Source organism: Solea solea, chromosome 4 (genome assembly GCF_958295425.1).
Source record: "Solea solea chromosome 4, fSolSol10.1, whole genome shotgun sequence".
Lineage (NCBI taxonomy): Eukaryota > Metazoa > Chordata > Actinopteri > Pleuronectiformes > Soleidae > Solea > Solea solea.
The window spans coordinates 21,005,098-21,017,358 of record NC_081137.1 but is presented as its reverse complement, the minus strand read 5'-3'; the positions used below and the strand labels follow the sequence as shown (position 1 = coordinate 21,017,358).

The 12,261-nt window shown below is 41.4% G+C and overlaps 1 protein-coding gene across 6 annotated transcripts in view; it reads left to right on the top strand.

Moving 5' to 3' along the window:
* LOC131458161 (glucocorticoid receptor-like) overlaps positions 1-12,261 on the top strand; it is a 67,073-nt gene that overhangs the window by 35,020 nt on the left and 19,792 nt on the right. For all 6 annotated transcript variants that reach the window (XM_058626986.1, XM_058626985.1, XM_058626984.1 and 3 more), the window contains exon 3: positions 11,569-11,738. In XM_058626986.1, the coding sequence (XP_058482969.1) occupies positions 11,569-11,738 (170 nt within the window). The remainder of the gene's footprint in view (positions 1-11,568; positions 11,739-12,261) is intronic.

Sequence of the window (12,261 nt, the reverse complement as noted above, 5' to 3'; positions counted from 1 at the left end):
ATAAAACAGACAGAAGTCCTTGCACTGTTCGTTCAAGAGCATAAATGCATGCAAGAGCCCCAGCCCAGATGAAATCTGTGTTGAAATATTGCCCTGAACAACTGAACTGTGCTCTGTTTTTGCTGCTGTTTCTCTGGATCAGCACATTGTACCACTCTTATGGAAAACTTGTATCCCTAATCTTAAGAGTCCCTCACCATCCGAGCATAACCACCACAATCCTACACTATTAACCTCATTGGAAATGCTTTGAAAAACAAAGGCATGATGGGAATAACACAGTAACAGCTGCTGTCAGTGTAATTAGAGCATTTAATATAAAATCTTTTGATTCATGGCATTTTTACAGTGTTGTCACATGCACGCTTCAGTTACTGGACTGCAATTCCCTTGCATCTTGTTTACTCACATATTGAGGCTTCATAAACACATACTTCTTGTCAGCTTTCAACCCAGGATTCAGAGGACTGATTGAGGAGTTCACATTGGATGGAGGCCAGCTCTCGCCCTCGCAGGCAAGTTTGCTGATGATACATCAAGGGTGATAATCAGGAACATGGCCCAGTTTTGTTTTTAAGATGGTGTGAAAAGTCTAAGACAGGAGAGTGAAAAATATCATGTCAGAGGACGGCCCTTACAGTCTGTCACTAAGTGATTTTAGATAACACACTGAAGCGAGACCAGTGCACTAAAAAAATTACAACAACAACATCTTTACTTTGGTCAAATTGGTGTGATATGATGGCGGCGGCACGGTACTTACTGCTCGGCATTACAGCCTTGAACATGTTTGCAGATCAAGATCCTTGAGTGGAGGAAATTTTGAGCAGATTCAAAGCATCCACTTTTCACGTTGCCTTTAAAATGCCTCCCTCAGGTAGTAGGTTTTTTGCTACCCAGCCAATTTTAAGAAACAGGACAAAACAATCCTACATTCTATAAGTAACCAGCTCTTTAAATAACTTGAAAGATAATGGCAGGTTTTAAACCCACTCTAGTTTTCCTGCTCAGCGCGTCTGAACAGGGTCAGACTTCCCTCATCCACCCTTCCTGAGATGTTTTCCCTTTTGAACGTGTATTTATTGTCTTTATTAATTCCTGCAATACAAAGGCCTCTGTGTATTTCTGCGTACTGATGTTTTTGAGCTGTGATGGGAATAGTGAAGACTGGCTTAATGTCAGCCTTGGTGTTTGTGCTACGTGAAATACTTTATTCATTTAGAATTCTTGGTTGTGTGGTTATTCCAGTAGACCACACAACCAAACTCAGTGAAAAACGGGGAGAATAAAGTTTCTATCTATCTAAATTTCATTCAAATCATGTCAAATTTTGATTCCATTTGTATCATTTTTATTGCTCAGTGCTGTAATTCTGAGCAATAAACAACACAAGAGCTTAGTCCAAGAAACACAAAGATATACTAGGCTGAGACTGCTAAAGGGTCATGTTCAACATGTTCTTATAGCGTTAGTATAGAACTTTTGTGTAGTTCAACAGGAATAAACCTGAAAGATTGTGCCGTCGCCCCTTCATTGTGCTCCCAGTGGTCTGCACCATGTGGCCCAGTTTTTCTGTAAAGCTCCACATTCCAGTAGCATAGTTATGCTCCGGGGACTTAACATGTGACCTCATCTAACCTCAACCTTCTCAGAGAGAGAAACAGTGGCAGTTTTTGTCTCCTAAATATTCAAATTAATGTCCATCACATTATTATAGAATATCCCACATCACATTGAATACTCAGTTGCAGTGCAGTGTGTGCTTGTTATTATCTTCTTTGACATGATCACTATGGCGTCATTCCACAAAAATGACATCATGTGTGATAATTATTTTGTGATCCTGGTTAGCGGGCGCTTCGGTTAGTCTTGGTTTTCGGCTGCTTTCAGGATTTGATCCCCTCTCGCCGGCACACTGCTGATTAGCATCGTGTCGTACGTCATTTAGTGTACCTACTTTTTTATGTCGCACACACACAAGCGCCATGTTGTGCGTTGTGTTATGTGCGAGCACTGTGCTATAAAGTACAGTTGTGTTTAAGGGGGGAAAAAAGGCAATGACTGATGGATTTATTTCAGAATCTTGATTAAAAGTCCCCTTGGTTTGCTGCCAGTCACTGTGGAAATGACTGTTAATGAGATGTCATCCTGGCTGCTTTGCTAATGATTCTTTATGAGCAGCTGTGCTGGTGTATTTAAGATAAAGGGAAACAGAGGGAGAGAGGGGGACAGAGCCGCAGCCGAAAATGTGATGGGAGAAGCAGCATAAAAACATCAACTGTCACTATGTGCGTGAGAGGAAGTCAAAGTGCTTGTCTGAATTATAAACTTGTTTTTATCTATCAGGTTTCACTTCTCCTACGCTCTGACTCAACTCTCTCTCACTTAGGCCTTTGCCTGTTCTCAAAAAAAAAGGTCCTTGGTGGCGATTGAGGATGGATTTGAAAGGAACTGTTGTGTTTACCTTGAGAATATATTCTGATCTGGTGCTCCTGTCTGCGTCATGTTTTTTTTTTTCTTCTTTAAACCAAGAAGTCCAAGGCCATGGCAAAAGACACAAGTCGATGACTCTTTAAACGCTACGAACAACATATTGACTCATCCATAACCCAACATCCTCATTAACAGCTTTTGGAATATCACTTCTGACGAGAAGCAGTCGTAATTTAATTGGCCGCAGGGATTTTGTGTCACACGTTTTTTTTTTTATTATTATTCTCGCCGCCGAGTTCTGCCTCACACTGTACCAATTTTGGAGTTACGTTATACTGCGGAGGAAAACAAACAAAAAGACTAATGCGATGAAATGATTGAAGTGACAGCAGTGTGTAGGAGACGCGGAGACTCAGATGTGAAGGGGGTGGGAGTTTTGAAGCGAGGGAGAGAAAGAGAGAAGAAAAGAGGGAGCCATCACACAATCACATGATGATTTCTGAAACAAGGGTAGCTTTATAGCTGGGCTCCTCTCTAGCAACCAAAGGCTCCACTCAGTCATTTAGAGACCAAATCAACACACATACACACACACACACACACACACACACACACACATGCAAGTGTGTCCAGAAAACACACATACACATACTGTATGATGTGTACGCTTGTCTCCGGGTAGGTGAGCTGGATAATCCCATGACTCGCCTGACCTCCTCCATACTCCCTGCCTGTAGTGACTCTCGATTGGCTGAGAGGCTGAGCGAGGAGGAGGGGGGAGGGGGGAGGGGAGTTTGGAGGGTGTGGGTGGGTGGGTGGGAGCAGCAATAATACACATATTATATAACAGGCAGATGAGGTGGAGTGAAGAGGAAGGAGGAAGAGGGGGAATGACTAAGGGAGAGAGAGAGAGAAACAAACGTGACAGAAAGAGGAAGTGAGAGCAGGAAAGGAAAAGTACAGTAAATGGGTAAAATTCCACAATGATGATTTCAAAAGGCACAACGAGATAATGGGCGGTACAGTGTTAAATAAATCACATCATTTATAGAGAACATGCTGTTACTTATTAACGCCCTAATGGAAGGAACCAATGAATATCTGCGACATGTTTGCAGCACATTTTTGTCATTTCCATTCAGTTGTGTTTTTGTATTTGCAGTATAGCATTTTCTTAATTTACTTGTTTTTTTGGTTTATTTTTTTAGGCTCTTTGGTAGGGCAAGGCAATTATTCAAAAACAGCAGATATATAGCGGTATACTTTGGTGTTATTAATACTTTTATTAAATATAAATCGATATGTTTATGCGTTGAGCTAACGCACTTCGAGATTTGGGAAGCATTTCTGTGTTTGACAAGTCTTTGTTGTTTTCTGGCTATTGAACAGTTTAAAAAATGCAAAAAGTCTTAAACTGTCTGACATTTCTTTGCAATAATTATCTATATCGACTGATTTGAAACTCACATATTGTGTGCACGTCCTTCCATCTTATTTCTGTGAATACAATTTCTCATCCTTTCAAATCTGTCTTCAACATTCATTCACTCACACTCTAGGATTCAATTTCGAAGTTAAAAGCCCCTCATGACACCCATAAATTGAGAACATTTGTCATCGAAACTCAAAAGATGTTTACTTTGTCCATTGTAAAATGGTGGGTTGGGTCGAGCTGACCCAGCTCCTGATATAAATATAAAATGCTCATTGTGGGTTAGTGAAAAACATGCAATTCATGTCTGCATGGTGCAAAACAATTCAAGGTCACAGTGGAATCATAAAATGTGTTTTTGGCCTCTTGAACGTTGCATTTCTTTGTATGTGTCTGGAAAAATAACAAGGATTACAAACCCTGGGTGGTCATTTTAATTTGCCCTTTGTATCAACTTATCTTTTCCTGAAACAGTTTTGATAATCTAAGATATTTCCTCATTTGCTCCCCACTAAATAATGAACAGTGGGAAAAACACCTGTGACTTTTAACATGGTCTCAGACGTTTGGACCCTGTTATCGTGTTCCGTGTTAAATATCGTGTGTGGGCAATGGTGAATTTCTGCGTGGCTCTTTTGGGGCTACACGATGTGTTAAATATCCACCTGGTGAAAATTGCATTAGTACAACAAACACAAATCTGTTATTTGAAGTTAAAAATTAACTCATGACTCAAAACTGTTGGCTGTCATGAGTCAGGACGGTGGTTTGATGTTTGCCGCCTGCTGTAACAAAGATAGGGGGAAGCAGGGAGCTGTGAGCTCAGTGTTTGTGTTTATTGATGAGGTATTATTATCTGTGGCTGTTGTAAAGCTGCAGATGTTGACTGACCGGTGTGTGTGTGTGTGTCATATTTTATTCAGGCTGTCCCTGCTGTTTTTACATATCAGACTTAGAGTTCTTTCCACAAGCCGGCGGCCACTGTCCTCCCTGTCTGAGCTCAAGTGTTCCTATAGATCTGCATTCACACCGGCGCGTCATGATCGAACCCGAGTTCATTTGCTCGGAAAGTGAACCAAATGCAGGAAGCGGACTACAACGCAGGGGCATTGTGGGTACACGCGTGTAGAACGATAGCCGGGAGAAATGGCTGAGCTTGTTGTTATGTGGTGAAAAGAAGTTGCCCTGCATTAACAGATGAGTTTTCTTGTTCATTGTTTGTGTCGTCTTCTCCTCTAATAACTCTTGATGCAGCGCCACCTCAGGCGAGGAGGGGAATACGTTAGTCAAAAGGTTGGATTTGTTTCGCTAAAGTGCGAAAGTGTGAAAGCAAACTCGAAACCCTCCCAATTGAACCGAGTCCCCAATCGTACCGAGTCAGCATTGGTCCGATACTGATCACTATCACCGGATTGGATGTCTGTAAAAGAACCATCCAACATGAACTGTAAATATGATGTAAATGCTCGGTTCATGAAGCCCAGGCTATAAAGAAACTTGGGCAGAATGTGAGTCAGAGATGCAGTGATCATTTAAATTTCAAAATAAAAGCAGAAAAACACAGTGCAATTTTATAAAAAGGCTGCATCTGTCTGATATTGTTACTGGTATATACTCATAGCTGTGATTTTTTTGTGGTCAGACATGAAAAATATATCTGTATGGGGTTGTTTTGCACATGAAAATGACAAAATGAAAATAGACTGTATAGTGTACCACTCCACCTACTGTATATCCAGTATGCTTTGAATATACGATAACATCTCTTAACTGTAATTTCAGTCCACTCAGACCGTCTTCAGTGTTTTGCCTCAACACATTGAAAACAACACATACTGTGGGTTTCACATGTGAAGAATCTCTCGAGTCACATGAAAACATCTGCACTGGTTTGGAAGTCTGTGTGAGGCCAGTGGTGCTTCCCATGTGTGCACTCACATGCTCTTTGAAAAATGTTCCCTCACTGCGCTTACATGTGCCGGCACATTGTTCCGTCTATTTCACATGTGATTTTATCATGTTCACACTTGTGACATTCTTGTGGGTCTCCCCTCCTCGGGGTAACCAGAAACAAACGATGAACCCGTTGTTTATTTATTTGTTTGTCTGTCTGTCTTTTAATAGGACTGCTCAAAAAGAACTGAACTCATTTCATTGATATTTTGACCCAAGGGATAACACACAGACTGTGATATAGAATAGATCCAACTAGGGCAGTGGAAACAGGAATTTTAATAACAAGATTATTATAAACAAACACATTTGGTTCAGATTAGAGCTGTGGCTAAGAATTTTATTCATAAAGTAATCGTTTGGTCCTGGAAATGATGATGTTCTCAAATGTCTTGTTTTGTTCACAAACGAAAATGAATCAGTTCTAATGATTTATTTGTTATCTGGAGCAAAGAAACCAGGACAAATAATCACATTTAAAGAATCTAAAATGATCAGACATCTTCTTTCAATAATGAAAAAATCCTCAAACTGAAAATTTATGATCAAAATAGTTGACGATTCAACTATTGATTATTCGAGCAATTGTTTCGGCCCTAGTTCAGATCTACATTATGATAATAAATAAAATAGATATTTCAGGGTGTTGATCTTTATTCATTCCTTGTTAACGTGTTGTTGTGTTTCTCAGATGTACATGTGTGTATGCCGTTACAGCAGGCATGTCCAAAGTCCGGCCCACGGGCCAATCACAGCCCTCGGTCAGATTTGGTACGGCCCGCAGCTTCGGCTCTAAAATGTATTATTTATGGCTCAGGACGGACTGCGACACAAAATAGGCTCCAGTCACATATCATCCCCATTAGCTCAGCTGGTAAGGAGTTGCTGTATCAAAATCAGGAATATTGCCAAGTGCGATTTAACGACAAGGGACTTGTTTAGTGTATAAATGTATTATAGTGACAGAAAGACATGAAATATGTGCAGTAAATGGTCTTACTAAGAGCCTTAAGGTCACCTCAGGCAGGGTATATTTAATGACATATTGCCAGGACTGTCAGAACTGACATTTTTCCCTCATAAGGAAAATGTACATTTATTTTTACCAAAGTGATCATAGTGTCGCATGTTATGAAGTAGGCGTGGAATGACACAAATGCCTGCTTACAGAGTTTCCCCATGCTTAAGTACTTTGACGGTTCACATACCTTTTAGCTTTGATCTTAAAGAGAAAAATAGAGCGTGCATCGGCTCCCACTGATGTCACTGCAGCGTACAGTTAGTTCCCCAGTGACAAAGTGGGTCAGCCCAGTGCAGACAGTTTATTTTTCCGAGCCTGTTCTGACAGTAATGTAGGATGATTTGGCATTATTTATCAGTTGCCCACGAAAGATAATTACTATTTGCTTGGTGATGGAGGAGAGAATAGAGGAGTGTGCATTCTCAACCAAGGTCTGCAGGCACATGTGGCCTTTTGCAGCAGGATTTCATTTCATTTCTATATTTTTTCTTCTTCAATTCTTGTTGCCAAGGCCGTTGAACGTCTCGGAACAACCTCTTTGTCGTCTCAATCAAGAAAAAAAAAAACAACATGTTTGTAAGCAGAAGTAAAATGGTGAAGTAAGTGACTGCAGCGGGGTGCCTCAGACGTCTCTGATACATCTGCCTCTTTTTTTCAAATGTGCTCCAACACGCATGAAAGGAAATGTGGGCAGCGATTGAGCAGCAAAGAAGAGTAACCGTTTGAATGAGTGCACTTGTTTACTGTGCTGTAGTCCCGCATGAAGGCACTCCTAAAGAGGCTTGAAACTGCACTGCACAGCTCAGAGCCTGTAAGAGGAGCATGTGAGTAAGAGCAGGAGTGGGTGAATGGGTGATGTATGGAATCATCACCACCCGGCCACCCCCACACCCGCTCACGTCACTTCACCTCTGTCTCACAAGCTCCTTGAGTTAAAACGTCCACAGAGTTGTGTATGAATTAAAATACCACCTCATGGTTAGTTCACATTATACGCACTTTTAGGGTGTGTTCACACCCAATAATCCATTTCATTGTTTAATTATTATAATTATATTATAAATTGTGAACCATATCACAAGAAGTCATATGATCATAAATACCGCTCAGCTATTGGTCACATATGTAGACTATGTGCCCTGCTGCTCTGGTGGTAAACAGGTCCCTAAAGGCCAGCCGGTGGCTGGTGGACGGGTACGGGTAAGGTGGAGCCGTACAGCCTCATGGTTTGTCATCCACATTCCCCAATGAGGAGCGTAGAGAACCAGGAGGACAAATGCCATGAACCGGTGTCCATCCTTCAGGTCCATGAGGAGCCAACCCGCTGGTTGGAGGGTCCGGCGCCTCAGATGTTGCCCTCATCCTTATCCTAGTGCCCACAAGTGAGAAACAGCAGCGAGTCGGTGGTTTTGGGGCCACAATGCTCTGCCGAATGTGCTAGTTAGTCTGCGGAGATCAAACGTGTGGTTTTCTCTTCTCCTCACTTGCAGATGTGGACGAGAACACAGAGGCTATAGCCGTTAATACTTTGCTTCAAGTGAAAAGTGCAGGTAGAGTTCACATTAGTAATGAACTGCTCCAGAGTTCACTTTCAAGCCACGTTCACACCGACACAAACGGACTGTACTAAGGGGGTAAACGCTCCATGGCTCGATTTATTCAGGCTGTTGTAAACGCACTCTTAGTCATATATCACATGATATTTTGGGCTCTCTAAGGTGCTTGCCAACAAAAATGTCCAGAGTAAATACCTAAACCTGCAACACTCTTGTGATCTCATGCTTCATTGTCTTTTCTTTCTGCACACGAGGAGTCTCGAGAGAGACGTCACTGCCACAATAATTAGCGTTCGCTGCAACAGCTGCTTTAAGTTGACAAGTAACGGGCGTGCCAGAGAGAGGAGCACATCACCCGACACCACACTCCCCAACTACAGAGGTTAAAGAAGGACAGCTTCTATAAACACCCTATTATTACCGTACGGACAGTCCAACGTGAATATCGCTGCATATTAGAAATAATCTCGCAAAATGTGCCACTGATGCAGAGTAAGTCTTAACCATTGTGTGTACAAAACATTGTTTGCTGTTCGGATTAGTTCACATCACTGTAATGTAATTACAATTAATCTAATCGTATCGTATCTAACCTGTATTTACTATTGAGTGACTATAGATTTGACACAGGTGTTTTTGCTACTTTCATTTCTTGTAATTTTCCTGGAAAGGTCCCACTTTGTTTCAATGGCATATGGAGTTGCAGCCATGTTCAGCATGTTTGTCTGAAAATGAGGTTAAATTTAGACATATATATGTACATGGTAATTTAGGTGCAATCATGAAACGGTCTATGTCTGAGGCTGACTTGTGGATAAGGTCTAAATAAACCTTTTGCCCTGCTGTGCTTTTGACCACATTCATATTTGGATTTCGTCAGCTTGTCTTCTTACTTGGTTTTTGACTTTGTAGTTTCATTTCCAGACCCTTCACTGTGTTTATCCCCTCTGCAAAACATTGTTTTTGCATATTCTGTTTCACCTACTACCAAACCTGCAGTCATTTGCTGGGAATCATCTTCATCATCAGTTTTTTCCCCCCACTTGATGAAATGAAGAATAAACTTAAAACCATTATGATGCTGCTTTGTTTGTTTAATTTGACCAAATTTTTTTCAGAAACACAATTTCTTTGAAGGAAGTGACTTTGATATTGACTTTTTGTCAATTTTGTTTATTTTTCTCTATCCCAACTTCCTCTGTTGTTGTCTTTCCAGGTCTTGTCACCTCTGCTCCCCTTGGTTTCCGTCCAGTTTACATAAGCAAGTGTTGTCTTTCCAATGACCACCAGCACCAGACACTTAGGTCATGCTTGTTTGAGGATACAAATGGGAGGGGGGGTGGGGGTGCGGTGACTGACTCCTACTCTGTGTGACAGACTCTAACACAATTTGAAAATCGGTTGAAGCAACACTAATGAGTTGAATATATAGTAGCAGGGCTTTGACATACTGTATATCAGCATGCCAGTTATGTGACTTCCAGCCAAGTCCAAGCATCCAAACACCTGTCACACAGGTTTTTACACCAGTCTGGAGTCACACACCCCCGTAACCCACATTCTCTCAGATTCTCTCTCTATCTGTTGACAGCTTACATATGACAAATTGGTTGTCGGTGCCTAGTTAAGCTTCAGTCAGCAGTTAAGGTGACACAGTTACTTTACGACTAATAATAGACGGTCTTGGGATAATGACAGGTCTTTGTGTGTGTGTGTGTGTGCACTTGTGCTTCTCATGAGGCTAAAGCAGGATTTAATCTGCTTGGTAACCTAATATGTTACAATGTAATAGACTTTAAATGCAGACACAGTGGTTTCACTGGTGGTGCATGTCTTTGGTTTCTACACAAAGAATAAAACAACGTACCAGGTTGATCATGTACCTTATATGGCGTTTTTGAGAAGAGGTGGCTTCTCTACCAAGCACCTGTCGGCACAGGGCAAATTTCAGAGATTTTATGCTTTTTCCAGTGTTTCAACTTTGGTTAAGGGTGAGGTTTTCAGTGCTTGTGACAGGTCGTACATGCACTGCAACATTTTTGTGACATGGAAACTTGAAATAGTTCTCATACTACAAGCTGTGACTTTGCTTGAGGACAAGTACAGGTTATGAGGTTTTAAAGATGTGGACTTATGTTGTGATAATCTTGGGTTCAGAGTTAATTTAGCTCTGTATTACTAGAATAGGGGTAGTATTTTTGAAAAAGTCTGCTTCCCAACCTCAGTTTCCTCTGAGTTGAAAAATATCTTCCTTCTTTGTTACGTGCCCACCAGTCACAATTGGTCCTGTTAGCATAACTGTTAGCAAAGATGGCGGACACTGTTTACATTCTGGGAATGAGGTTCCGCCCCCCTTACGAGTGGAATTAGCGTTGCAGTTTCAAGCCTCGGACCAGGTGTCACTGGTGGGCACGTAAACAAAGAAAAGAATGAAGATATTTCTAGACTCAGGGGAAACTGAGGTTGGGAAGCACAATTTTTCAAAAACACTAAACAGAAGCAGAACAGGGAGTAGGTCTTCACTCAATTTGGGAAAGAAAACATACAAGCAGACCAGTAAAACGTCAGGTGCACTGCTGTGAATGGGGGGAAAACGTTTAGTTTCACTTGAATGACCAACACGCTCACACGCCGCAGCCAACTTTGGAGCTTAGTCACTGCACAGAGGAGCTGTTAACAGTGCTAATGATTCACTTCTAGAGAGCTGGAGTCATGTCCGGGCTGGTCTCTACGCCTCTACCAGCTTCTGTAACTTAATACGGTTTCGTTTGAAGCGTGTTTCCTTGGAATTACTGTCCATTGTCTTCATTAAATGTGCATTACTTAGTGAACCCAGTAAAAAGTACATTATAGCACAGTGGTGGTGTCATCATAATTAGTGTGTGTTTGATTTGGCGCCATAAGACGCTCCATAAAAAGTGGAAAGATTCTATCAGGAATGTTTCCTACTTGAGTCCTTTGGCCCAGAACAGCACATTATCCTGGACTGAACTTGCCACATATAAAAAGTAAGAGGTAGCAATGATAGAAACTCAGTTTTTCTGCATTTATTCAAGTGGTATTACCATTATTTGTCATTTCTGGTGCTTCATGTGCTCCTTACATCTGTACAACATCATTTAAGCTGATAACATTTGTCACAAATCTATTATCTCTGTGTCTGCATATTCTAGCTCCTCGCCCAGAGCAGGAGAAAACAGCGGTTCCTCAGTGCCTGGCCCGACCAAGCCCAGTGGGCAGACCCAAAAGATCTGCTTGGTGTGTTCAGACGACGCCTCTGGATGCCACTACGGGGTTGTGACGTGTGGCAGCTGCAAGGTCTTCTTCAAGAGGGCCGTTGAAGGTTGGTTTCACTTCCCTCAGTCACTCATTTGTTGACTTGAGACGCGATGACAGACGAAGGCATCGACACACATTTCTATAGAGACAGTTTAATGACACAGGGTGATTAGATGTGGTTTTATGTCTGCACCTTAGTGCAATTATGCGCAGTAATTATAAACGAAAACATAAGTTACATGAAACGGGTCAATAAAAAACTAAAGTTATAGTGAAATTTAACAAGTATCTGGGAACAAAAATGTGTATTTGTAATAATTGGTCAATGCCGATTATTAAACAATGCCAATTATTGGCGCAGTTAATCTTAATCGGTCTACATCTCAATAAAACTCAAGTCATCCCGCCCAAATAGGTAAGAGCTGTCAGTCAAAGTCAGTTCATCCAAACCAACACTAAATAAACTAATATAGAAACACCTATGCACTTGGCTTATATAGATGCACAGAAGCTTTAATTTAACCAGGTCATGCACAGATTTGCAAGTCCATGATTATGATGAACATAGGTCCTCAAGTAGTGGCTGG